The following is a 25773-nucleotide window of genomic DNA, read 5'->3' on the forward strand; positions in this document are numbered from 1 at the left end:
GCCCACTCCACAGTCTCCCTTCACAGGTTAGAAAAGAATGTTAACGATCAGCAGAAGAGAAGAGCTTACAGACAGACAGCAGGAGCCTTCTGCTGTTTACCTTCTCTAAAGTTCCCCTAGAAGGCCCTCTTGGAAATGATGTGAGCGGTGATCTGATTCTCACCCCAGGCAGCCCAACTCTGTAGGCTTTTTGGATTATAATGTTCCAACAGTCTGATCATTTTCTGTCTGGGTTGTGTGTGTGTTGCAGGTATGAGACCTCTCTGTTGGATTTGGTTCAATCTCTGAGTCCAAAGTCTGCTCCCAAACCTCAGCCCCATCCCTCCAGAGAAGCTGGGGCCTGGAATCACAGTACTTGCCGATTTAGTCCTCGAAAATCAATCTGGAACAAGGTGGGGGCAGGCAGGACCCCTGAAGACCTGGAGGAGAATCAAATTCTGGAAGATATCTTTTTCATTTGACATTGAAACACATGCTACAAAATTTCCATCAGAAATGTGTGGGCTTCTTTATGTACTGATCTAGGGTGTTAAATTATTTGATGGCAAAGTAACCGTGTCTCTCCCATACTAGCATCCTGTTGTGTATTGAACACAGAAATCATTCTACGAACCCGGAGTGGTTTTGGTCAGACCAATCAGTAGGTAACACATTAAGGGGTTATGGGGGTGGAGGGTAGTATCTTTTCTAGGCCAAGCCTTGTCATATTCGGCCTGATTTCAAGAGTGTTTCCTTCTCAATACTTTATTGGAAAAGGTTGGCTTTCTTTCGTATACAAGGAAAATGTTTTCACTGAAAGATCCCTCTGATTTCAAAGTAGCCCCTTTGTAACATAAGCAGTTTCAGAAAGACCCTTTACCTCTCCTTTACCTCTGTTCCCTCACTGCCTGCCTCTTTGTACGCGTAGCCATTGAATCCCAAAGTTGGAGCTCCTGTGCCTATGCTCACAAGCAACCCTGGGGACTAATTGTGAGCCAGTATCAGTAGTCATCAGCCCAGCAGCTGCCCATCCCTCAACCAAGGGGCACAATGTGCTAGGGGGAGGGACCCACCCAACCCTTGGAAACCAGCATTAAATCACACAACAGAGTGACTACCCTCAGGAAACAAAATGGAGGCACAGGCCTAAAGTGCTTTTCCTGCCGTCCACCCATTTCCCAGGATAAATAAGAGCAATATCTCAGTACGTCTTATTGGCCAAGTGTCTATATTCTTCACTCTTTGGAACTGCCCGTGGCTGTATCTGGGGAAGATGGCAGAGCTAGAGAGGGGCATCAGCTACCACAGGCTGATAGGCTCTCCCCGGGCCTCCCTCCTACCTATGAGGATCAAAGGCCCTGGTGACCAGGCCTTTTATGTGCTCTGCTCAGGATCACTGTCCCACTGTCTCATGACCTCAAAGAACCATCTCTACTTGCCAGATTCTCCTTCACCACCCCAGGCAGAGTCTCTCCATCTTTCCCACTGGGCCTCCATTTGACCCGAGAAGGCCTGTGGAAGAAGTACACTTGAGGCCTCGTTTTCTCTCTGTTCTCCTATTCAGCAGAGCTCTTAAGATGGGTCCTTCAGCTTACAATGGGCTCTGGTGGGCACTCATGCTGATCGGCAGCATGATGAGCCCGGTAGAGCCAGTGAGTTTAAAACTTGTCGGTCATTGGAAGCAAGGGGAAAATGTGTCCCCAGATGTGTATGCTCAATGACTTTATTTGATCTGGAAAGTGTTGCTTTTTTTCTCTCCCTTTCACCAGTCCCAGGCTTGAAGTAGGACCAAGAGTCTTTGTCAGTTAGTGAGCGTTGGTAGCCAAAGTCAGGCCACCCAGTGCAAACTGCATTTAGTGAGCCTGCATGGCCTTATCAAAACTAGATTATTCAAGCCTACAAAAGCCTTGTTAAGCAGATTCCTCATCAGAATGGATCCTAATTTCACTGTCTCTTCAGGCTTGAGGCCCTATCATCTCTACTCAGCCTTCCTTTACTTGGGTCTTTTTGCTCTTTGGAAAAAAGAATGGAACCTACCAATATCATATCCTTAATTCGAGGTCAAGATTAACTAGGTTTAGGCATTCAACTGAAAGGTTGAAAAAATACTGCCAATTACAATGTCCTTTTAAAATTCACCCCTGTGAGAGTAACTGAGTCCATTTCATCCCATTTCAACAAGTGTTTGGAGTTTCTTTTGGTGTGGCAGAAGGGGTAGAAGCTGAGAGCCTTCAGCCATTTTCTCAATTAAATTTAAGTTTCCCAGAACTTTCTTTTCCTTGCCCCAGGTGTCATGAGTACCTTAAGTACATCCCCCCTCGGATCAGCCATAACGACACTCTCCCGTTTGGACGCCGGTGTCTTTATAGCTCTCCAGAGTAAGAGGGTGCCAGAAGGACCAAGAAAAGGATTATGATTTCTTTAAGAAGCTTGTTTGCCTTTAGAAGAATCATAAGTGAGATTTAAGCTGAGGTCTTTTGGGGTGAGTCTATCACATGCCACAGATTGGAGTTTAATTGCTTCTTTACCTCCCCCTGCATGAGCAATTTGGAAGAGCCAAGATGAATTTTCAGCAGAACATCAATCAACGTATTTTTCATATGCTACATTCCCCCACCAGTTGCCTTTCTGTATCCTGTGGGCACTTCCTGTGTGTCAGGGCAGTAGGATGTGAATTTGTGTCTAATCCAGTATCTTCCTTATGAATTGAACAGTGTATGTTAACATCTTACTCTGTCTTGGAGATACATATGTGGAGATACATATATATATGAAAAGGTTCTTGTAGGACCTCGAGGCTGTTGTAGAGCCTGGACGCTTGACCTAATTGCAGATATCGTATGAAAAGAGGAGCAGACACAGAGGGGTCAGGCTTTCTTCCTGGTAAAGTACTCCCAAAGTGACTGCCTCCAGCTGCTTCCTCAGAGCAAGACTGGATACGTATTAGGAGAGCTGCACATAGGGCCACAACATTGCCTACCCTGCTACCCACTATTCTGTGAGAGAAAAAACAACCAGTGTTTGCAAAATGGGAAAAGGCAAAGTATGTCCACCAAAGCTCCCTACAAGGGCCCAAAGTGCCTGATTTAGGAAACTAAGGTTAATCAAGGAAAAGCTTTTGCTGACAGTCATCCTTCCTGGAGGCACACTTGTGTTCATCCAAACAGACCCCATGGTGGGGACTTCTCTAGAAAACCCCAAACGTCACGAGGAAGGAAGGGCCCTCTCCTTCAGAGCTGCCCTTGGCTGTTGGCCCAGCTCCCAGCACCCAGCTCCTACGAGAGATTTGCTAGCCAGAGACTCTGGGAAGCAATAGGCCTAAAGGAGAGAGCCGGATGAAGTCTGCGGTCATTAATGAGGTGGAGAGGCTACAGCAGACTCCTCCCAGCTCGTGCTTTAGCCTCCCCTCAGTGCATATTGTTTCTAATGTGGGCAACTGTTCATATACATGAGAGATTTTAAGTTAATCAGTTAGCTCCATGGCTATCCTCCTCATGTGGTTGTGGTATCGAATCATCCCTTCGACACCCTCCTCAGATCTGTGAGGCGTAACTTGGAAGCAAGAGCAGCACCACAAGTTATCAAAATGTTGTTTTCCTCAGTATGTGTTAAACATCAGGAGCGTGGGTCAGCTCAGAGAGAGGAAACGGTTTGCCGCAAACTGTTAGGTTTTCCTGGTTGACTCCAAGCCACTCCCATCACGTGGACCCCAAGTCTCCTCTAGGCTGTGTGGTTGCTGGAAAGGAAGTTTCAATGTACATGCACCCCTGAGTCCCTTCCGCGTGCCTGTCACCCAAATTGTTCAGCAAGGAAGAACAATCACAGCACTCGGACACAGGAAAAATGGTCCTGTCTAGGTGGCTTTAGGTGCTAAGAGATGCTGGGGAGGGCTTGTGTGCCTGAAATGCCTAGTTTTGAGATCAGACTCGTGGATCCAATTAACAGCCAGAGACTCTATCCTGCCCCTTTTTCCCCAGGTCAATCTGGCACCTCCCCTTGATCAAGGGGACTGCAGGTATCCCTCAGAGGAGGAGGTGGCAAGACCACAGTCCTCACTCAACCAGCTCCGAGCCCTGTGCGCCATCTTGTTCAATGCTTATGATATTTGTACTTTTAAAAAATCATTTCAGGGGGGCGCTTGGGTGGCTCAGTCGGTTAAGCATCCGCCTCTTGATTTCGACTCAGGTCACGATCTCACAGTTCGGGAGTTCAAGCTCCATGTCAGGCTCCGCGCCGACGGGGCGGAGCCTGCTTGGGATTCTCTCTGTGCTTCTCCCCCGCTCGCTCGCTCTCTCTCTAAAAATAAATAAACTTTAAAAAAAATAATAAAAATACAAAACCATTTCAGTATATAAGTGTCTCTTGTAAGCCACCTTTAATTCTTTGTGGAACGAGGACAGGGAAACACGTACACGTGCCTAAGTGTTCAGCATGTTATCTTGTGCACCGATAACGAACATGAGGCCTGACCGACCCTAACTGAGGCCATCGGCCAGTAAAGAATAGAATTCCAACTCAGAATCTGGGGGTGGGAGGGCCATTACTCCCTTCTCCCCCCTCTGTCTTCCGGTCAAACCCGAGTAGTAACGAGTCCTCCTCCTACTCCTCAATCTGCCCCCTCCGCCCTCTCTGCTGACACGTCTCTAGGACAACAGTCTCTGTGTTGGGCTCCCTGCTAGATGGCCTGGACTCATCCTTGAAAGAGTGACCTAACCCTCTTTGCCTTGCTCTTATCTTGAAATGGGGATCGTGACAGAGGCTACCTCGGAACTGTCGTGAAGGTGCTGCGAGCATGTCGAGCACTCAGCACAGGTAAATAAGCACTCCTAAGGGTTACCTGTTAAATTTTCTCCGTGAAGCGACCAGGGTCATCTTGCCATGTCACGCCCTGGCTTAAAGCGTTGGAAAGTTCCAGTACTTCATTTCCTATTGCACTTAAGTGGGAGCGTGGCCTTCTGAGCATTAATGCACGAGGCTCTTCATGGTTTGGCCCCTTCGTTTCCCTGCTGTTTCTTTCTCTTGACTTCTGTGCTCCAACCACTGTGAACTTCCTTAGTTACTGAAGGCAGCGTGATACCCTTCTCGCGAGCTTCTCATGAGCTTTCTTAGCTCTCTGTATATCCTCTATCACAACACTTACTGTGCTAGGACTGCCTGTTTATCTGTTCCCTCCTTTAGATGGTAGGCCCCATGGTGGCCAGAATAAGATGTTGGTCTTAGCCATCACTCAGTCCCAAAAAAGGAGCATGATTCCTGGCACGTTACAGACTCTCATCATTATCAGTTAGATGGATAGGTAGGTGCACGGGTGGAAGGGAGGAAAGGAGAGAAGGAAGAAATCAAACAGATGTGTGCCTCCAAAGTTCAGTACCCTGAATACTCCAGGCTGCTTACACCTCTCTCACAGGCAGAAAGAGAGGGCTGTACTGAGGGGTCTGGGGACATTCTATTGCTCCCTCTCTATTCCCACACTGACTCACATTTTCTCTCCAAACAAATCTAAGACTTAACAACTTTTCCTGTTTAAAAACCCAAAGGACTCCACGATGCTTACAGGGCAAGGAGCATGCACTTTAGAGTGACCTACCAGGCAGGACTCAGCATCTGACCCCACCTCCCTCATCCACCTCACCTCCCTCCTCTCTCTGCTCTATTCACCTTTCCAACTCACAGCTATTGGCCACCTCCCAAAGACACGCTGCTCTTTGCCATCTGTGTGGCTTTTCCACATCTCTGTCTCACGGATGACTTTCCCAGACCTAGCTCAGCTGTCACCGCTTCCATATTCTCCTGATCCCTCCGGGCATCCTTATAGACTCTGCTTCTGCTAATGCTCCAGAGAACCTTCTGTCCTATCCCACCTCAAACTGTGCTGTATTGTCTTGTGTACTGTTTGTCTCCCTATTAGCATGCTGAGTGTCCAAAGACGACAAATCTTGACCTTGGAATCAACTCAGCCCTACCACTTGTGAGATGTACACATTTAGGCAAGTTATACTTTATAAATTTAATCTTTATTATAAAGTTAAACCTTACAGGGGCACGTGGATGGCTCAGTCCATTGAGCATCTGACTCTTCATATCGGCTCAGGTCATGATCCCAGGGTCGTGGGATTGAGCCCCGTGTAGGGACTCTGTGGTGAGCCTGGAGTCTGCTTAGAATTCTCTCTCTCTCCTTCTGCCCCTCTCCCCCACTTGCACTCGCTAGTTGCCTCTCTTTCAAATAAAAAAATAAAGTTAAACTTTATCAATTATACTTTATAAGCCTCAAATACAGTAATTTATAAAATCATTTATAAAAAGGGAGTGGTAATTCCTACCCTATGAGTTGGTGCCTCGAATGCTGACCTAGCCCGGGAAAACTAGCCCAGAGGAAAACTAGAATGATTAAGCAAAGATGCCCATGCAAGGAGGCTGAGGCAGGGTGTCCAGTGGAGGCAGAGGGGGCTCCCTGGAATGTAGGGACCAGAAGTCCCAGGAACAAAGAGCAGTGTTGGGATGCGGGAGACAAGAGGTGTTCGGCCGGAAGACCAGGTCCCGTCCCGTCTGAGATCTGCACAAGGCATGGGCGCCGGCCCCTCCCTCCCCTTCCTCTGCGGTCCATAGCTGGGCGGCCTTGGCCCGCACCTCACTGGCACCACCGCACAGACAACAGCCCCGGCCTGACCGCCACCAGGATGTCCAAGGCCCACGGTCCTTCACCTGTGCTGCAGTTATAAACCCTGGTATCCCTGCTCTTTGTCCTTCTCTTCCCCTGTGCTGAGACGAGGGGCTGGAAGAAGGGAAGGCCAGCTGTCCCGCCTCTTGTCACTGCCAGCCGAGACTCCATGAACCCCCCCAGCCCTGGCTTTCAGTGTCCTCCTCCCAGCTGGAGGTGATTTAAGCTTGTTGGATTTATATAACATTGGGAAATGGTAAACTGTGTAAATTTGCTATGTTTTCCAGGGACAGTTATTTATGGAGAGGCATTTTTAACTCAAGTGCAGAAGTGTTAAATCATTATAATAAATTCATGCTATTCAGACTTTCTTACATTGTAATAAATTTTTTCTAAGCATGAATGAGGAGATCCATGATTCCTCTAATATACTATTATGTATTTCTTCTCAAAATGACACAACTTACTATATCAACGTGGAGAATAAGAGAAGGAGATTTACTGCGATGGAGGGGAAAAGGTTGAGTAACAATGAGTGTGAGAAGGGTCTCGGGAGCAGTGACCCCAGGCAGAACTTCTCCCTGCCTCTCTGCTTGCCGCACACCTGCTGGGAGGAGAAGCAGGTGCAGCCCCAGCAGGGGAGGGCCAGCTAGGGCTGCGACCCCCAAATCTCCCAGCTGAGCTTAGGAAAAGAGCAGAGAAATGGGTAGGGGCCCCGGGGCTTCCGTCCCACCCTATGCAGGGGGAGGTGCCGGAGTGGGCGGTCTCCGAAAGGAAAAGCCCCCTGGTCTTCCAAAACCTTCAGTCCCGGGTGGAGAGCGGCCCTGCACACGGCCCTCTCCTCACCTGTCTCCCACCTCTCTGCTCATCTGGACCAGAGGGTTCGTACCTTTCATCAGATCCCCAAAGTTCAGGACACATTGGTCTTCAGTAAGCTCTGAGGCCTTTTGTGATCGTCCACTATGCACTGGGCAAAGTCCAACGATATGGGTTCTGACCACCAGCAGCACACAGGCGCTCCTTCGAGCTGCAGTTAAGAGCTCCCAGAGGCCAGAACAACAGCCCCCGGGAGGGAGACTTCCATCAGGATCTTCCCAGAGATAGGGCACTTTTGCTGGGCGAGGGCAAGGACAGGAGGGTGTTCCAGGCAGAGGAGGAGCAGTGTGTCAAAGGCATGGAGACAGAGCCCCCCAAAGTAAGCTCACGCGGACAGTGTTGAACGCTAGGCCTGGTGTTCAAAGTCAGAGGAGTGGTGGGGTCCAGCGGAAAGACACCCATATAGGTTCCAACTATCGCTGCTTCCCTGCTGCCTGTCACCTCCCCAGCTGGTGCTCCCAGATCCCTCCTTAATAGGGAAGGAAGAGGGAAATTGGCCCCTCCAATGCCCGGTCCAAGTGGCTGACAGCTATCTTCAGGCTGACCCAGCTAATTCCAAACTGGCCACCTGTTTTGTTTTGTTTTTTTTTTTTTTTTTTTTCCATTTTATTTTGAAGTCAGACTTACAGAGAAGTTTTGGAAATACCGCAAAGAATTCCTGTATACCCTTCACCCATATTCCCCAAGTGTTAACATGGTAACTCATTTGCTTCATCATTCACTCTTTCCCACACGTAAATAAACACATCTATTATTACCTTTTTCCTGAAGTATTTAAGAGTAAGTTGCACACATAATCCTCTCTAATAGTTTGGCATGTATTTCCTAAAAACAAGGACATTCTCTTACATAACCACAGTACAGTGATCAAAATCGGGAAGTTAACATTAACACAGTGCCGTTATCTAATCTACAGACCTTAACTGACATGTTGCCAGATTTCCTTATTAACTTTCTCAGTTTCCTTTCCTTAAATATCTTTTTAACAAAGGAAAAACAATGCTGGCTCAGAATCATACGTTGCATTTAGCTATTGTGTCTCTCTAAGATGAGTACGATCCACTTGTTTGGTTTTTTTTTAAGCTTATTTATTTATTTTTGAGAGAAATTGCAAGCAGGGTAGGGGCAGAGAGAGGTGGAGAGAGAATCCCAAGCAGCCTCCACCCTGTCAGCGCAGAGCCCAACTCGGGGCTCGAACTCGTGAACGGTGAGATCATGACCTGAGCCGAAATCAAGAGTTAGCCACTTAACTGACTGAGCCCCCAGGCATCCCTACAATCCACTTGTTTCATAAAATGTTCCCCAATTTGGGTTTGTCTGATGTTTTTGTATGATTAAATTCAGGTGACGCATTTTCAGCAGGAGTGGGTAATGCTGTGTCCTTCTCAGCACATCGTACCAGGAGGCCCATGACAGCTATTTCCTTCATTCCAGGGCATATTAATGTTAATCACACGGTTAAGGTACAACTGTACAGTTATTAACCTTTCCTTTGTAACGTATTAGTCTGGGAAGGCAGGGGTACTTTGAGACTGTGTAGATATTGTTTCCCTTCTACCTTTTACCCACGAGTTTCAGCATCCTCTGATGATTCGGCACATTCCATTTAAATCCTAGTCTTCTGCTGGGTTCTGACTACCCTCTTTGACCAGCCCAGTCCTAGACAAGAGATTGGAAAAGGAGACAACTCATTTCTCTTCATCATGGACTTCAGCTAGGGAGGGAGCCACATACACAGAGCAGCACAGAACAGCGTGGGAACAGGGCCCGGTGACGTGGTCCCCACTCTGAGGTCAACAGGAGGTCACAGAAGAGGTGCTCAGCCTGATCTAGAGCCCCCTGGGGCAATGGACCCTGAACCAAGGTCAGGGAGAATGTGAATGGTCAGAAACCTGGAACAACATGAGAATCTGTGTCCATAAGACATCTGTGAGGGCCCCAACAAGAACTTTTCCCAAATGTGTATCATCCCCCCAGCTCCCAGTAATGAGAAGACCAGAACCATCGGGCTATCTTCTAATCCCTGTGCAGAGCTGGGGAAGATGAAGCCGAGGGGCCTTGCTGGGAGTGTGCCAGGCCTGGGCTGCTTCAGAAGGGGTGCATGGGAGGCATCCTCCCTACACCACTCTGCTTCTCATTCATTTGGCAACCATCGTCGAGCTCCTTCTATGTGCCAGACCTTGCGTGCAATGCCAAAGGCCCTAATACCTCAAGTAGTTCTTGATTAAAGGGGATACCTTGAGCCCAGAGGCATCTTAAGGTTGTCAAGCGCTCAGGACAAGGCGTCAAGTGTCAAGACTTGCTTCAACTTCTGCCCAGAGCAGAGAGCAGGACAAAGTGGTGGGGAAAACACTGTTCTTTTCTCTCATTCGGGTGGCTCTTATCTCAAGAGCTAGGCTGAGGGCTTTCACAGCCTCCCTCCTCTGCCCTCTCTCTTCTCCAGGGCCCTTCCCAGCACTTAGCAGAGAGCTGGACCAAATCCTTGAGACCCAGGCACCGGCTCACTTCTGCAGAGGAGGAAACTGAGGCAGAGGCCTGAAGCCTTTCCAGGACAATCCTGCTTCCACCCTTCCCGTGGTTAGGTTGTGTGTCTGTGCGAGTCTTGGGAATACAGTCAGCGAAGAGGCTTCTGAGTGAAGAGTCGTGATGCAAGTGCCTGGAATAGGTAGCCTCTTCCAAAGTAATACAGCGATTACAAGCACAGAATCTGCCAGCAGGGGACCAGGGCTCACACCCCAGCTCTGCCGTACCGGTGACTTTCAGTACACGGCTGAAGCTCCTCTGTAAAACCGGGTCCAGGGTTATCGGGAAGACAGCTGGGATGGCATCAGTGAAGTAGCCAGGACAGTGTCTGGGTCATCAGTGGTGGGGGGAGGTTGTTTTTAAACAAGGCCCTGCATCTTCCCCAGCATATTCCCCGCCTACCTAAGACATCTGACAGTTCTTCAGAATGTCTACCCATGGGCCACTCCCTTGGGGCTCACCCTCCAGCGCCCAGCCCAAGTGTCTCCTCCTTAGACTTGGCCCCTTGCCTTCCATCCTCAGGGTCGCCCCCAGCCCTGCACCGCACTATTCCGCAGTTGTCTTTGTCAGGGAACCTCATATGGGGGAATGAGTGTAGCTGATTTTTATTCTGGGCCCCATTACTTTCTTGCAGTGGCATTTTGGGCAAGTTACTTACCTTCCCCAAGCCTCTTACTGTGATTCACGTGGAGACTCTGGAAACTACAAGAATCCTCATACCTCAATTAGTGGAGTACGGGGCCCTCAGAAATGGTTACATTTTCCCCCTTGATTCTGAGTGGTGGAGAACCAGTTTGCATCGATCTTGAAAGTTTGTTTATAGTTTTCTGCAGAGTTCAGTGTGCTGGGGTAAACAAAGCTGTCACGAACTCAAAAGGTTTTGAACCTCAAGTGGCTACATCAACTATTAATAAATATTCCATTTATGAATTTCCTCTCCTTGTTAAGAATAAAAGCTAACTGGGTCTTTGGGTTTTCTGTCTCCCTCCAGGCTCCCCCTCTGTCCCCACCACCAGCAAGTGCTCCTAGGCAGGGAGAACTATGGATTCGTTAGCAACACGCTCAGTAATGTGTTATTCATTCATTCATTCATCTCTAAGAACCCCAGCTCCAGCCCCGCTGATGAAGGAGGGGAGGAAAGGAAAGGACTGGTACCTGAGTCAACATAGATGACACCATTTCCTAAAGGTGAAATTGGGTTGTTGAGAAAACCTCAAGAAGAAGCAGGGAGGTGGGAGGCAGGACACAAGCGTTGGAGGAAGTGGCTGTGAGGAGGATTCACAGCCCCGGGAGGCGGGATGCAGAGATTAAGTGCATCGCATCACAGAGAGACGGCCCTGGGCTTGAACCCTGACTCTGGGTCATCTGGGCAAGGGACCGCCCCTCGCTGAGCCTGTTTCCTCATCTGTAAAATAGGGACAAGAACACTCGCCTCAGAGAATTATGGGAGATTCTAATTAAGTAACTCCACACAGGGGCTGGCTCAGAGCAGCACCCATAAGTGGTAGCTACAGCCATGGCTCAAAGAGCCCAACTGATGAGGGTGACCTCTTCCCAACCAGTGGGGGTCCTGAGCAGCCCCGGGCCTGCTGGGAATCCCACAGGCCAGCTGCTGGAGCCCAGGCCCATCACCGCCTGGCTCTGGATGTCCCCACTGAAAATGGGGACCATGGCTGAGTCCCTTATACCAAAGCACATGTACCCACGTGTACACATTTAAACAGGGTAACAGAAACAACTGATCACACTGGCTGGAAAGGGTGGCTGGATTCAGGGGTGGGAAGGCTTTTCACGGTATACTTCTTCATACTTTTTGAATTTTGAAATATATGAATGTTAACTTTCCAAAAAAAAAAAAAGTAACATTTAAAAAATGCAAAGACCAAATTAACATGCAGCCTGAGGCCATACGAACCCAGAGGAGATCGGCTGTAGACAATAACAGCCACGGTGGCGCCAGGAGCGCTCCTGGGAGAAAGGGCAAAGAAAGGAAGGGGCATAGGAACAGCAGCTAATTGGGGTCCCTGGAAAAGAGTGTGAACAGCGAGAGACAGAGGTGTGTGCCCTCGGCATGACAGCAATTCTCTGGGAGTGTCGCAGGGCTGACTGGACCATGAGAAGATGGCTTACAGTGGTCTGATGTCAAGTTCAAGCTGGCCTCAGTTGAGACACAAATTGTCAATGGAATGGAGCTACAGAAAGGGAAGAAGAGGACCGGAGCCTGAACTACTCGTTCTGAGTATCTGTAGTGTGCTGTAGAAGAATTTATAACTCAGACTCCTTGGGGTAGGGTGTAGCTGTGCATGGCTGTGTCCCATTCACTCCTCACAACTCTTGTGGTGGTGGTAGTATTATCCCCAGTTTAGAGAGAAGGAGATTGAGGCTCAGAGAGGTTAGGTGACTTTTCCAAAGTGACACAGAAGATATCCGAGTGAACTGGGATTTGCATCTGGTCAGACGTCAAAGCCCATGCCTTCTTCACCTTGATACACGGGTCTCTAGTCCTCCTCCTGGTCTGGGCAAATCTTGGGTGGACCCCCACAAAGGGTGCAAGCCCAGAGGGGGGCGTTGGGAGCTCCCGAAGGGATGAGGAGTTAGGCTAGCATGAGGGAAGAGGAGATGGGGTGATAAGGAAGGGCCTGGGGTGCTGGGGCTGGCTGTCAGGATCCCCAGCGCTCACCAGCCAGGCCTGAAGCCCAGACGCTGAGGGGATGGCAGAGAAGGCAGGTAACCAAAGGGAGGACTCGCAGGGAGAAGGGAAGGCAGCTTGGAGAAACAGACAGAGGGGCAGACAGAGGGAAGTCTCAAGTAAAAAGCCTATACTTGCAAACACTCATCTGAGGGGAAGGGAGTGTTGGCCACACACTCATTCCAAATGTGCTATTATTACTTAAAAAGCATTTCCAGGACACCCACCACTTTGGAACATGCCTTCAGTTGTCTGAAGTCTGTGCTTTCCTCCCCCCCTCCCTTCCTTCCTCCCTTCCTTCCTTCCCTCCTTCGTTCTTGCAGGCAGTGAATCAACAGTGACTGAAAGCCCAACTGCCAGCAACGAATGGTCTACGAAGGTGCGATGTCAATGGCCGCTAATAATTTTTGCACGGGGGTGGAGTCCATTTTGTGAGATAGACAGATGGTATTCACAGCCAAGTCTGGTATGTCACCTTGGGCAGGGCTGGGTTCCTGAGCTCACTGCCCAGATGTCCCATAACTGCCGTACCCTTGTGGAGAATGCTCCTTTGGGTTCAACCGGGTATAATTCCAACACTGGCCCAGCAGACCTCATGCCAGAGGGAGCATAGAGTCACCCGGCCCGGCGACAGCAGAGCTTGGAAGGCAGGTGGAAGGAGGACCCGGAGGCACTCGTGTGGGTGGGGAAGCTCTGCTGTGTCTGTGTCTCGCTGTACTCGGTGTGCGGGAGTGCGTGGGATCCAGCTCAGAATAGGAAAAATGTCAGATCTTTATAAAAACCCAGAAGGAGACGGGAGCTATTAACTACGAGTTCTCAGTAAACATATTCTTTTCATATTAGCCTCACAGAGAAAGAAAGGGGGAAGGGAGAGAAGAGAAAAGTGAGCACAAAGAGTGGATGAAGAGCTGAAGGCTTTAGAAAGTCACCAGGAACAGGGGTTGGAGGGGGGCCTGGGGAGTCTAACCAGGAGCCAGCACCTACCCTTGGGTAAGGCTGGGGGAGGCCACGGGTTCCCCCAACAGCTGCAGCAAGGGTGCAGCCGTCCCACAGGCCACGGCCGGCCTCTAGACATCAGTGCTGCCTCAGAAAGGTTGAGGGCAAGCCAAGATATCTACCGATGAAATGACTTGATATCCGGGATTTGCTTCAAAATAATTCATTAGTTGATGTATGTTAAAGCCAGGTGGTACATGGAAGTTCTTTATGCAAATACCTCTACTTTTCATTATACCTGAAATAACAAAATGATGATAACAAGCAAAAAAATCTTTCATTTATTTATTCATTTATTTTGAGAGAGAAAGAGGTGGAGGGAGGGGCAGAGAAAGAGAGGGAGAGAGAGAGCCCCAAGCGGGCTCCTTGCTGTCAGCGCAGAGCGTGACGCAGGGCTCGATCCCACAAACCGTAAGATCATGACCTGAGCCAAGCGCAAGAGTCAGACGCTTAACTGACTGAGCCACCCAGGCGCCCCAGCAAAAGTCTTAACTGGAGGAGCTAAGAAGAGATCACAAACTGCAGGTAGAATGCTAGCAGAGGAATATAAGCCATAGAATACAGGCAGAAATTAATGAGATTTGTGTCTTGGGTTTTCTTAAATAACACTGCAAAACAGGGGTTCTTAGCCAGGAAATGATGTGGGTCCCTGAACTCCCTGTAATTGTGGGCAAAGTGACCTGATAGTTTTCGGCAAGTTTTCAAAGAATCTGTGACTTTCCCCCGGAGGTTAATAAACTGTATTCTCTCTCAAATATTCTATGCATTCATTAGTCACTTGGTGTGTGGTTTTAAGTAGAGGATTATTTTCTAGAACTGGCATATTCACATCTGGGCCCTGTGTTTTCGTCTCTTCTCTCAGTCAACCATACCTGGAACAGAGCAAAACTGGCCAACCCCCTTCACAGCCCAGCTCCCTGGGGGCAGCTCCCAGGGCCCCCACTGTCCCTGAGCCTCAGCAGTGGAGGTCGGGGGAAAGTTATGCCCGAGAGAAGGGCAGTCAGGGGGAGGGGAGGCCAGTGAGGCCCTCTGGGGTCTGAGAGAGGCAAGGGGAAGTGGTGTGAAGGCCGTTATCCTCTGACAGACTCACTGGCTTTCGGCTGCGAATGTCCAACAGAAAGCATGGTTTCGAATAGTCTGAGGCACAAAAGCCCAGAGAATTCCTTAGGAAACACCTTCCCGGTCCTCACAGGGTAGCACAACACCCGGTGTGACGTGACTCATCCCCCTTGCCATGAATTCTTTCAAGGAGTCCAGCTCCCCACAAGCTCCCCAGAATGGGCCAAGCAGCCCATCCATCACCTGTCCTCGTAGCCTGGTGGGCAGGGAAAGTGGGGTTAGTTTAGGGGACACTGAGGGTCTCATCTTGGAGCCATCTCCACAGTTAAGTCAAGGCTTGAAGGCCTGCCCCATTTCCTGATACATTCAGGCGAACATTTCACAAGCTCGTGTGAGAAACGGGGACTTGGCCCTTGGCCTTGGGAACAGAGGTGGGAACAGAGGATGGAACACGGGGTCCAGGTATGACTCTGGAGCTGGGGCTCTGATCTCTGCTATCAACTCACTTCAGACGAGACATCTGAGGGCTGAAGCCATTCCCCACTCTCCCACAGGAGGGCACAGACAGACCGACAAGGACTCTTGTCCCCCAGCGCTCCTGCCTTCTCCCCCGGGCCAGGCACCAAAGCCAGGAGGCTTGCCTGCCCCCTCAGGTGGAAAGAGATGGAGAAGCTCGGTGGACTCTGCCCATTCCCAGAGCAGGCTGCAGGACCGAGGGTAGTGAGACAGAGAAGTTCTGTCCCAGGACACAGCCTGATGAAGGCTTGTGGCTGACGTGCCTCTTTCTGAGCTCTCACCTCAGAAAGACCTGCTCCCTCCTTGCCACCTCTCCACCCCAAGTCCTGGTTCCCATCCTTCTTCCTTTGGAAACCCCACCCCAAGCCCCACCCCCCTCAACACACACATTTCTTCTCAACCCTCCTCTGGCTTTCAGGGTTCGGACATCTCTCTCAAGGGAGAGAGGTGGGAGCACTCCAGGAAGCTCCTCCCACTACACCCCCTTCCACCAGAACCGTGACTCTGAGGGCGTCCTCCAGAACTCAGTTTTCTCCATCTATGCAAACTGTCAACACAGTGGAAGGTGCAGGACCAAGAGAAAATGCTTGCTGGGAAGTTTAGGGCTGTGTCCTCATCTTTCCTTTACTGTGGTCCCTGTCTCCACTGCCTCCTTCCCAAACTCCTCACAGTGCTTCACACTCTCCCCCCCCCGCCCCCCCCCCCCAAACTCAGTTCAGGTGGCCTCAGTTTCCTCTTGTCAGGGAGGAAAGAGGGACTTTGTTGTGTCTGGGCACTGTGGCCTTTCCTGCCCAGGAACCAAAAGAATGGGGCTGCAATGGAGACTTCCAGAGACACCCCACCAGTTGAGAGATGTTTCATAGTGTGCAACAGGGCCTCCTTTTATTGCCCCCATTGCCTCCCAGAAAGCACTCCAACCGTGGGCCAGGAGAGCACACAGACTCCATGGGGAGCAGGACCAGGCTACTTCCAGTGGGTCAGCCTTGGGGTTTCAAGACACAGCTGGCCAGATTCCAAGAAGCACAGACCATCGAAGAGTCTCGTTTTGATTTTTTCTTTTAAACTGTGCTTTATTTAGGGCTAAGCTGGAGAAAGCGTCATCCAATAGTTACAGAAGGTTACAAGGAGTTTTAGGGAGTTGAGTGTGAAAAGAGCAGTTGTACTGAACTGCGGCTGTTTTTTTTTTTTTTTTTACAACATCTGGACATCCTAAAAGGAGGAGCCAAGAGAAAGAAAAAGAAAATTTAAAAAATAATAATTAACTAACAAAATAGACAGAAAGAAAGGAAGGGCAGGAGGCCTAAGAGGAACCAGACATTTGTTCTTCTAAAGCAAAAAAAGGGGAAAATGGTAGGTCCATGAGCCTCCTGGCCTCCAGATGACCCGGACATCAATGAGAGGAGGGTATCAAGGCAGAATGCCAAAGCAAGTCTTCCCAACGGTGCAAATAAATTATAATAAATATGTTATACTTTAAAATATATGTGTTCTTAAATAATTCAGTGTTTTTTCTGATTCTGAGTTTTTTAAGCAATGTCTTTTTTAACTGCTCTAAAGTCATTTACCAAAGATAAATATCGTGCTTTCATTAAATAGTTTTCCTTGTTTTTTTTCTCTATCATTACAATTAAAAGTCCTACAAAATATGCAAATTTATTTACAGAAAAACAGAGCCGGCATCATTTAAACATCCCTGTTTTTCAAAATTCCTTGTAAACAGTTTCAGAAATTCTTCAAAGATTGTTTATTTTTCTCTCTCTTGTTTAAGGTTTTTGTGTGTGTGTGTGTTGTTTAGTTGTTTTAAGATGAATTTCCCAGGTCTCCCTTGCCCGGAAAGTCTCTGGAGCAAGCATGGAAGGCGAGTGAAGCGGCAGGTGTCGAGGGCTTGCGGAGAGCGGGCGAGCGCGCGCAGCTCCCGAGCGAAGCAGGCGAGGGCGGGGCGGCGGCTTTCCCGCGATGGCGCGGCCCCCACCGGCGGTGCGCGGCCAGGAGCCCGCAGGTCTGGGCGAGTCCGGCCTGGCCCTCGGGGTCCACGGCGTCCGACAGCACTCGCGGGGAGAAGGGATCGATGCTCAGTCTAAACTCTACAAAAGTACAGTCCTACAACATCTGGGATTTTAGCAGTAACGCTAACTTCTATAGGTTTTTTTTTTCCTTTTTTATTTTTTTTTATTTTTTGCTTTCCTCTAATTTTTCTTCTATTATATAGGTATTTTAAACTTCTCCTTTTTAAAATTCTGTACAACTATTATGATTTTAAGAGGGGGAAGAGTTAGAAGCATTTACAGACTTTTCACAACAATTATCTTGCCTTGTAAGTCCCTTTTGTCCCCTCCTTGTTTTCTCACACTTCACGGTTAATGAGTTCTAATATTTTTGTTGCTTTCCCCAAATATCCACCATTTTGTTCATCTTAACAGCTCCATCCAGACATATAATACAGAAAACCATAGGAAAGTGTCATAGACTTGAACGAGGGTAATCAAAGCGCCTCTCAAAGTATCAAAGAACTATTACCTTGCTGTTTTAAAAGCATTGAAGCATTATTTTTCCTTTTTTTTTTGTTTTTGTTTTTTTTTGTTTTTTTTTTTTTGTTTTTTTTTTTTTATTACATTTTTCATAGAATCGCTCTAAGCTGTTTCAAGAACAGCCATGAGGCAGGAAGGAGGTTTTCCTCCATCCCCCTCTATTGGGCATAGAGCTACACAGCTGCAATAAAAAGTTTGGTCCTTTGGTCCCTAAATAGCTAAAGGAATGACAGATAGAGATGCTCAGCGGCGGCCTCCCCGCCGCCCCCTGGGGACCAGGCCCCACCACACCGCTCGCCCCAGCCTGCCTCAGGCGCCCATGGGCTGGAAAAGCCCCGGGGATCGGTAAGCAGCGTCTCTTCCCTCTTCCCAGCCTTTCAGCCTCCCCATCTGGTCTCAAGTTATTTTGTTTTAAAGTTGCCTTTTTTGTGTTTTTTTTTTCTCATTTTTCTTCATCATCTTCTTCTTTGTGTCATATATATTTTTCCCCCAAACACGTGCCCTCTGAACTCCACAGACGCTATACTTTCCTTGAAGAAATGTTACAGTCACAGAGAGTGTCTGGAGTCTTCAGCTTGATTGATATTGGCTGATATGTCAAAGGTGTCATCCAACAGTTCTCATTTATAAATATATATAGAGAGAGGTTTGTTTTTTAATGTAGCCCGTTCAGCATCCTGCCCTAAAATGAAGAAAATCAGGGCTGATTAAGTCAAGAGAGGAAACACAAAATGCATCCAAACACCAAAAGGACCCTGCCTCAGGGGTTAGGGTGGGAGCTTTGGGGGATGGCGGGAGGGAGGGGAGAGACCAATATGAGAATTAGTCATGATCATGATACATAGAAAAGAAATCGACTCTTCTATTCAGAGTAAGAAACCACTGGAGGTCTAGTGGCGATGGTTGTAGCTGAGGTTTGGTTGCTGGGAGAGGGGTCTCGATTTGGGTTCCTTTAGAGTTCTGGAATGGGGGGATGGCTAGGTCTAAAGGAAAAATTTGGGACTGTGGGATATGAATTCACAATTAAACCGATGTCTGAGGGATCTAGCCCAGATACAATATGTATACAGAAGCCTAGCAAACAAGATAGCAAAAAAAATCTAGCAGCCCAGCCCACTCCTCCCCTGCTCGAGGAAAAGAAGCAAGACATCCGTGACATGAATTTCGCTGAACCTTTGCCCAGTTTCCAGCCAACAGCTTCTTTCCCAGGATCAGAAACTATTTGCGAGGCTATGTATATATATGTATATCTGGATATATGTGTAGAATATATTCACCTGCACATATGTGGATATACATGGATATGTGTGTATGTATATGCATAGATACACACATACACACACACACACACACATAATATTTTTCTCATACATGCCAGGGAATTTAGAGGAAATTCGGAACTTCAAGGGAGCGGATGGGAGAACCTAAAAAAGTTAGAACGGATTTCATCATCAAGCTTAAACAAATTAACTCAGTTCTCGATTTTTTGAGTGGTGAGTTTTTTTGATGTTTTGTTTTGCTTTAAGAAAAAAAAATCATGATCTGACTAGAATCAGAAGGAGAATGCTTAATCATTGTGAATTAACAAATGAGACTCATCTCCAGTATAGCAAGCAGCTTTCACTTATACATGGGGGTGACTGGTTACATCAAGAGAGTTAGAACTGCAAAGCCCCCAGCTGAGGGGACAACGTCATGCGTATATCAATCCATGCTGGCAGGTTTTTCACACTGTTGATTCAACAAACAGCAAACCGTACACAGCAGTCTAAACAATTACAACACCAAATAAAATAATAATAAAATTAAAAAACACTTGTCAAGGACCCTTTTTCAGTTGTAAACAAAAAGGTGCATTTTGCTTTTGTCGGTACTGTTTTTTCCAAACCAACCAAAAAGCCCCCCCCCAACCCCCGGTCCCCCACCTCCCCTCCCCACATTGAATTTAGCAGAAGTGGCTACAATACAAACCTTACAATTGTTACCAGGCTCTCTCTCAGAGGCCTCTGGCTTTGTACTCTAGTTTTTGGTTTAGAATTTTTTTTTTTTTTAATCATTCTGTAACAGTAGAGATTTTGTTTTTGGTTTTTGTTTTTGTTTTTCCTTTTGAAGTGAGATTTAAAATAGCCTAACTGGAAAAAGACCAGACCTAGGAAAATGTCAATTGAAAAAGGCCCCCAATTTTCTAGAAAAAAATAAAATCACAATATTTTCAAGTGCAAGTAAATCAACCACGCATAGATATTTTTAAGATGTTTTCCTTAATTTTAAGAAAAAAAATAATGGTTTGCACAGTTAAATGATCCCATGTTCGATAATTCAGGAATTCATCTTTATTTTTACTATTTTTTTGTTCTTTTGTTTTGTTTTTTTCTCTATGTGACATCTAGAGAAGCATAAAAAACGCTGAACAAGAAAAACCAAACAACAGAAAGTAAAACCACTGCAAGCACCAAGAACAGAACAAAAATGAGCACAGCAAAAAAGATTGTGGCAGCACAAAAGTCAAGAAAATGCACGTGTGATCATGACTGGCCAATCATCAACTGATACAACATCCAAGAAAAACGCTCCAATCACAGCACCTCCACGAAACTTGACGGCAATTGTCATGCAACCGATTCTTAGCCTTGTTACATGACGCCATCATGTCACACTGTGAACTTTGAGTTGATTTGAACTTACGGATGGGGGACTGTTTTCTCCACTCTCATGTGATTACGTGAACTTTATTCCTAGCTCAGCGCGAGACTGTGGTGGATTTGACTGGCCCTGGTTGGGTTGTTGGAATTTGATTGAATGACAAAAGAAGAAAAGATTTATATATATATTTATATATGTAGAGAGAGAGAGAGAGAAAGAAAGAGAGGACAAGAGAGTGTGGGCAAGGGGGAGGGAAGAGGTGGGGGCAGGTTGGGTGGGGTTGGGGAGTGTGGAAGGGCAGGGACAGTTGGGTTGAGGGTGAAGAAGGGCAAGGAAAAGTTAAAACAAAATCAAAAGGAAAAATATTTATACAGCACCAGACCACAGCATCAATCTAAAAGCTCGGATGAGAGAACAGCAGTCAAATCATAAGAGAACTGAAACGAACTCAAAGAATGGAGGAAGCCGGCAGACAAAGGACATGGGCACATCAACACACACACACACACGCACACACACGTACACACACACGGTTGTTTATGCAGACACGTGATCCACTGTGAACAGTAGCAGAACCTCACACAGGGCCACTAAGGGCATCCATCATGCGTTGGGAAGAGGAGGAGGGGCGTGGGCAGTTTGGCAAGAGGGCTAGGAAAAAAGAAAACAGCCCCTCAAGCCACCGTGGCCAGCAAGCAGATCGGGGAGCACACTCTCTGCTTTGTATCATCCACGGTTCTCTCTCCCCGGTGGGGGGCTGGGGGGTCACGCTCTCCTCACCCCACCCCAGCCTTCTGTGGCGTCAGCCTGTGGACCAGCAGGGGGAGCCTGTCAGGGTGGCCCTGAATTGCAGGGTAGATCAGAGGCTGGCTAGGGTGACTTGTATCCGAAGGGTCCATCCACGGAGCACTTTGCTGCTGCAGTACTGTCCACACCGACAGCAACTCGGCCCTCCCGCCCCTTTGGTCCCGCCTTGGCCACCATTCCTAGAGAAGGGCGTCTCCACAGCAGGAGCACCCACTGTGTGGTGCTATGGTCCTCTCTCCTCTTCCGTTCTGCCTCAACCCTCTTTTCTCAGAACCTTCAGAAAACGAACATGTTCAGTTTTGAGATGGAGAGTAAATCACATCAATGTTACCGGAATTCTATAAACACGCCTCGGCATCGCTGACTTCATTTCACGATCACTTCGTACCCTTTGCTTTGCTCCCAAGGTGGCCCACGTGGCCAAAGTGAAGCTGCTTCCCGGCCTGTGAAGCCTTAAGAAGGCCCACAGTGCTGACCCGTGACAGGGCTAAATGGAAGACTACAGAGCATCCTGCAGGGTGGGTAACACAGAAAAGGACAGTCCACCAGAGAGGGAGGTGCTCTGGCTGTAGGTCTCCAGTCTCTGCTGCTGTCACTCCTGCTCTGCTGACCTCCCTTACTCCACCTCCTCCTTCTCCATTCCCTACACCCCTGCATGTGTATCTTTCTAGACTGGCCCATCTCACAGGCCCTTACCTGCCTTCTTTACTGGCGGAGCCCCAAGTGGTTGAGGCTGAGTCCCCTTCTCTGTCAGGCATCATCAAATGTTTCCACTTTGAGTTATCTTCTGCACTCCTCACCACTTCACGGTCCTTTGCCCCAACCTGGGGATTTGGGGGTCCCCAGCCCTACCCCCTCCTCATGGTTACCTTTGAGCTTGCTCCCCAGCCCCTGCTCCCCTGCGGCACTCAGGCCTGTGCCAAAGCCTCCGCACCCGGCTTATCTGCAGGGCTCTCAATCCACCGGGCTTCTGCACAGAGCAGACTTCCACTCTAAGCTTTATGTCTTTCTTCAGGGAGTGTGGGAGGGAAGCCTGGGACCTGAAATGTCACTGTGGATAAGCTACCAAGCAGCTGAGGGGTGACCCAGCCTCCAGCTCTGCCTTCATCAAGAAGCTCTCCCTCCACGCCCCCTGCCTGCCTGCCCATCCAAGCTGGGCTCTTGTTCTTCCAACAGGAGATCTCCCTCACTGAGACCGGGGCCCATCGCATGGCCCAGAAGTCCTGACATGCCACATCTCCAGCCCTTCCCCAAAGAAAACCCTTAGACCCACCCAGGATATCCAATGAATGGGCTGATCCCTTTGGGTGGGAGAGGAGGCCTAAGAACCGAGGAGGGCAGTGCCACCAGGTGTCAGCTCTGGCAACTGCAAATAAGGGACCCCCCTGCGGAACTCCCCTCCTTTCCCCAGCCCCCGCCCCCCGCCCTGAGCATTTCAAGGGTGCCCATTCCTCCCCACTGAACTTGCTCCTTTGCCTGCCCCAAGTCTGCCCCTAGCTGCCCTTTGGTGCCTGTGCCGTCCTGGGTCTTGAGGATCCAAGCCTATCACACAGCACCTCCTCAAAGCCCAATGTGGGGAACTCCTTGTGCACACTCTTGCCCCTCACACACACACATGCTTGGCCCCCAAACACAAACACACGGTCACACTCATTCAATCCCTAAGGAACCTCCCCAGGGCTCTGCCGGTGCACGGCTGACTAGCTGGCTACTCTCTTCACTGGGGAGCAGCCGGGCCTCTGCCTGCAGGGGTGACCCCTTCTTGGCCACCCTCTCAAAGATCCTCACAAAGTACAGTTCCAGAGGTGGCAGCAGGGTCACTGACCAGTGAGGGAGCTTGAATCAGGCCTGGGGAGCTCCAACTCATGACCTGGGACAGGAAATTAGCTGACCTGGTCAGCTAAGCCAATTCAGATGCCAGGTTCTAAACACAGCTGGGATCCAGTCAGAGAAGGCCAAGGCCCAAAGCCACGGCCCAGCCCTGTGCAGGTCAGGCCCAGAGCACCCAAACCTGCACAGCTCAGAGCAGACACCGTGCAAAAGCACACTCAGAGCCACAGCCCAGGGCCCGGAAGAGAAAGGACTCCCACTGAGGTCAGACATTCTGTGCAGTGTCCTCCGGCCACAGAAGCACAGAGTTAGGGGTCTGCAAACCTGCCCTCAGCTTGGGGCCCAGCGCATGCTACTGACCTCTGTGGCAGGACAAGGGACTTGGGTGTGCTGCTCACTGGCTGTGGACCTGGCGTGTTTGCATTTCTGCCCAGTCTTCCTGCCTCTGCTTCCTTCCTCTTAGTTTCCTAGTAAAGATTTCTTGGAGAACCTCCCACCTTGGTACAAGATAATGAGCCCAAGCAGCCAGAGGGGCAGGGGCAGCTGGGAAGCCAGAAGCAGGTGGGGGAATCACACCCTCGGGAGACAGCAGGATGCAGAGAACCAATGCGACCCAACCCCACCCCAGCCTACCTGGGCCTCCCCTTATGGAACCTCCACCCAACTACGCTCCCTCCAGCTGCCCTGCCCAGAGTCCCTCTCCTCCCCTGGACCCACCACACTTCTGTTCTGGCCAGGCCCTGGCCCCCACGCTGTGACACACCATGACGTTGCCTTCATCACTGCCACTGCGGGTGGCCAGCCAGGCCCTGAGATCCCCTCCTCCCCATCACCCCTTTGCTCCTAGCTATGGCTTGTCCCTCCGCCACTGCTCAGGTCAGCCCTGCCCTTCTGAGCACCTAGGACTCATCATTTACAAACACCCTTTACTGGTCAGTAAAATCCTGAGTATTTTAGCACCTTTTGCATGTTAGTTCCTCCACTTCTCACTGAAGTCCCCTCAGCCCACACCTGGTCTTAGCGCCTCCTTCTGTTACAGCCTCAAGCAGTCTCAGGTTGGGAAGCCTGAAATCCCCTTTTGTTAAAATGCTGTCTAAATGGATTAAAAGTCAGCGTTATTTGTGGGAGTTACATTACGTCATAGTTTTTTGGAAGACTGCTTAGTAGGGAGGAGCCCAGAGACCTGAGATGTCTTCAGGACAAGACTGGGCTGGGAGGGCTGGGACTAGGATAACAATGGGGAAGTTATCACTCTCCTTACTCAAAGGCATTCCGAGCACAGCCTCTGTAACTGGGCCACGGCTTCAAATCGTGGCTCTACCACTCAGTAGCTGATGGCCAAGTGACTTCATCTTTTGTGTTCTGTCTTTAAAATGGGATGATAACACTACCCACGTTAAAGGCAGTCACAGCTTTACCATTACACCGTAGACTTGTTACCTGCAGGAACTGTGCCCCGTGCGCGGTAAGCACCATGTGAAGTCCGAGTTCTCATCTGTCTGGCCTTCACTTTCCCTGGTGGAAGAACCCCTCTGCTTTCTAAACCACACCTCTCAAGCCCTCCCTCCAGCTATGACTGCTGGCTGGTTCTACCCTGTGGACCACTTCCTATCTTCTGTGCCAAACAACAAATGTGCCTTACTTACCTCCTCCTCTGCGGATTTCTCTGACCTACAGTTTCTATCCTGGCTTGGCATCTAGGTCTAGAAGGCTCAGACCGGCCGCCTTCACGGGAGCCACAGAATACACCCAACAGGGGCCCCTCAGAATCTCAGGGCATGGCCCTGGAGCACACCCCCTCCTCTGATGCCTTCAATACCTTGGTTTCATTAATGCAGAAACGGAAGCCCAAGAGGTCATGCCTCAGTGGCAGAGCTAAGCTTACGTTAAGGAAACCTGCTCTCTGCCCAGAAAGGGCTGCTTTCACTGAACGGTCCCCACTCCTATGGAAGTACACCCACCTGCAAGCTGCTTCCTGCGGTCTGTGCTTGCAGAGCCAGAAGCTCGTGCAGGCAGGATGGTGACCCGTTCACCTTTGCGTCCCAGCACCAAGCCCGGTGCCCGGCCCGAGAAGGTACCCCACTCGGAATGCATATGTGAGAACACATCTTCACGGAAGCCAGAGACGGGCAGGGGGTGGGAACTCAGGAGGCAAGAGAGGCGGGTTTTGCTTTTCCAGCCTTGCAGAGAGTAGAGGCTCAAGCATCCCCTCTGAGAGGTGAGTCCTGCTGCTCGCAGGTGGGTGGAAGATGGCTGCTGGCGGTGGTAGGGTTTGAGGGGGGAGATGGGGAAACTGGGACTCTCCCTCAGACTCTGAACCTCCACTTGAATGTCTAACTCTCATGTGCCTGGTCTTTCCCCCAACCCCTCTTCATCTTGGGTCACGGCACCTCTGCTCTTTTAGTCACTCCAGCCAAAAGCTGAGTGTCATCCTCGACTCCTTCTGTCACACCAGCATCCTTGGCTCTGCCTTCCAAGAACATCAAGAACGCAAACCCCTCCTACTGCATCGACTGCTGTCGCCCTGGACTGAGTGGTCTGTGCACTAAACTTCTGCTTGGGGTCCTACTGTGTATCGACACAGCAACCAGTGATCACGCTGAAATGCAAGTGGGTCAATGCCACTCTTCTACTCAGAGCTCTCCGACGGTTCCCCACCACCTACTCCC

General features: G+C 49.3%; 2 protein-coding genes across 64 annotated transcripts in view; one reads left to right on the forward strand and one right to left on the reverse strand.

The window, feature by feature from the left end:
• The window catches only part of KIAA1328 (protein hinderin), a 356080-nt gene extending 335504 nt beyond the window's left edge, over nucleotides 1-20576 (forward strand). For 9 of the 14 annotated variants that reach the window (XM_006938856.5, XM_003995143.6, XM_006938857.4 and 6 more), the window contains one exon: nucleotides 251-10970. In XM_006938856.5, the coding sequence (XP_006938918.3) occupies nucleotides 251-461 (211 nt within the window). In that variant the 3' untranslated portion in view covers nucleotides 462-10970. Of the gene's footprint in view, nucleotides 1-250; nucleotides 10971-11027; nucleotides 11225-13048; nucleotides 14479-20214 lie in introns of those variants that run through there. The other 5 variants (XR_006587837.1, XM_019815187.3, XR_006587836.1 and 2 more) reach the window with 5 other exon arrangements.
• Nucleotides 16335-25773, reverse strand: part of CELF4 (CUGBP Elav-like family member 4) — a 297686-nt gene continuing 288247 nt past the window's right edge. For 43 of the 50 annotated variants that reach the window (XM_023241927.2, XM_023241946.2, XM_023241941.2 and 40 more), the window contains one exon: nucleotides 16335-18506. Coding sequence is in view for 11 of the 50 variants with exons in the window: in XM_023241906.2 (XP_023097674.1) it covers nucleotides 18480-18506 (27 nt within the window). In the remaining 39 variants the exon portion in view is untranslated. Of the gene's footprint in view, nucleotides 18507-20509; nucleotides 20597-25773 lie in introns of those variants that run through there. The other 7 variants (XM_023241943.2, XM_023241903.2, XM_023241899.2 and 4 more) reach the window with 2 other exon arrangements.

Source organism: Felis catus, chromosome D3 (assembly GCF_018350175.1).
Source record: "Felis catus isolate Fca126 chromosome D3, F.catus_Fca126_mat1.0, whole genome shotgun sequence".
Lineage (NCBI taxonomy): Eukaryota > Metazoa > Chordata > Mammalia > Carnivora > Felidae > Felis > Felis catus.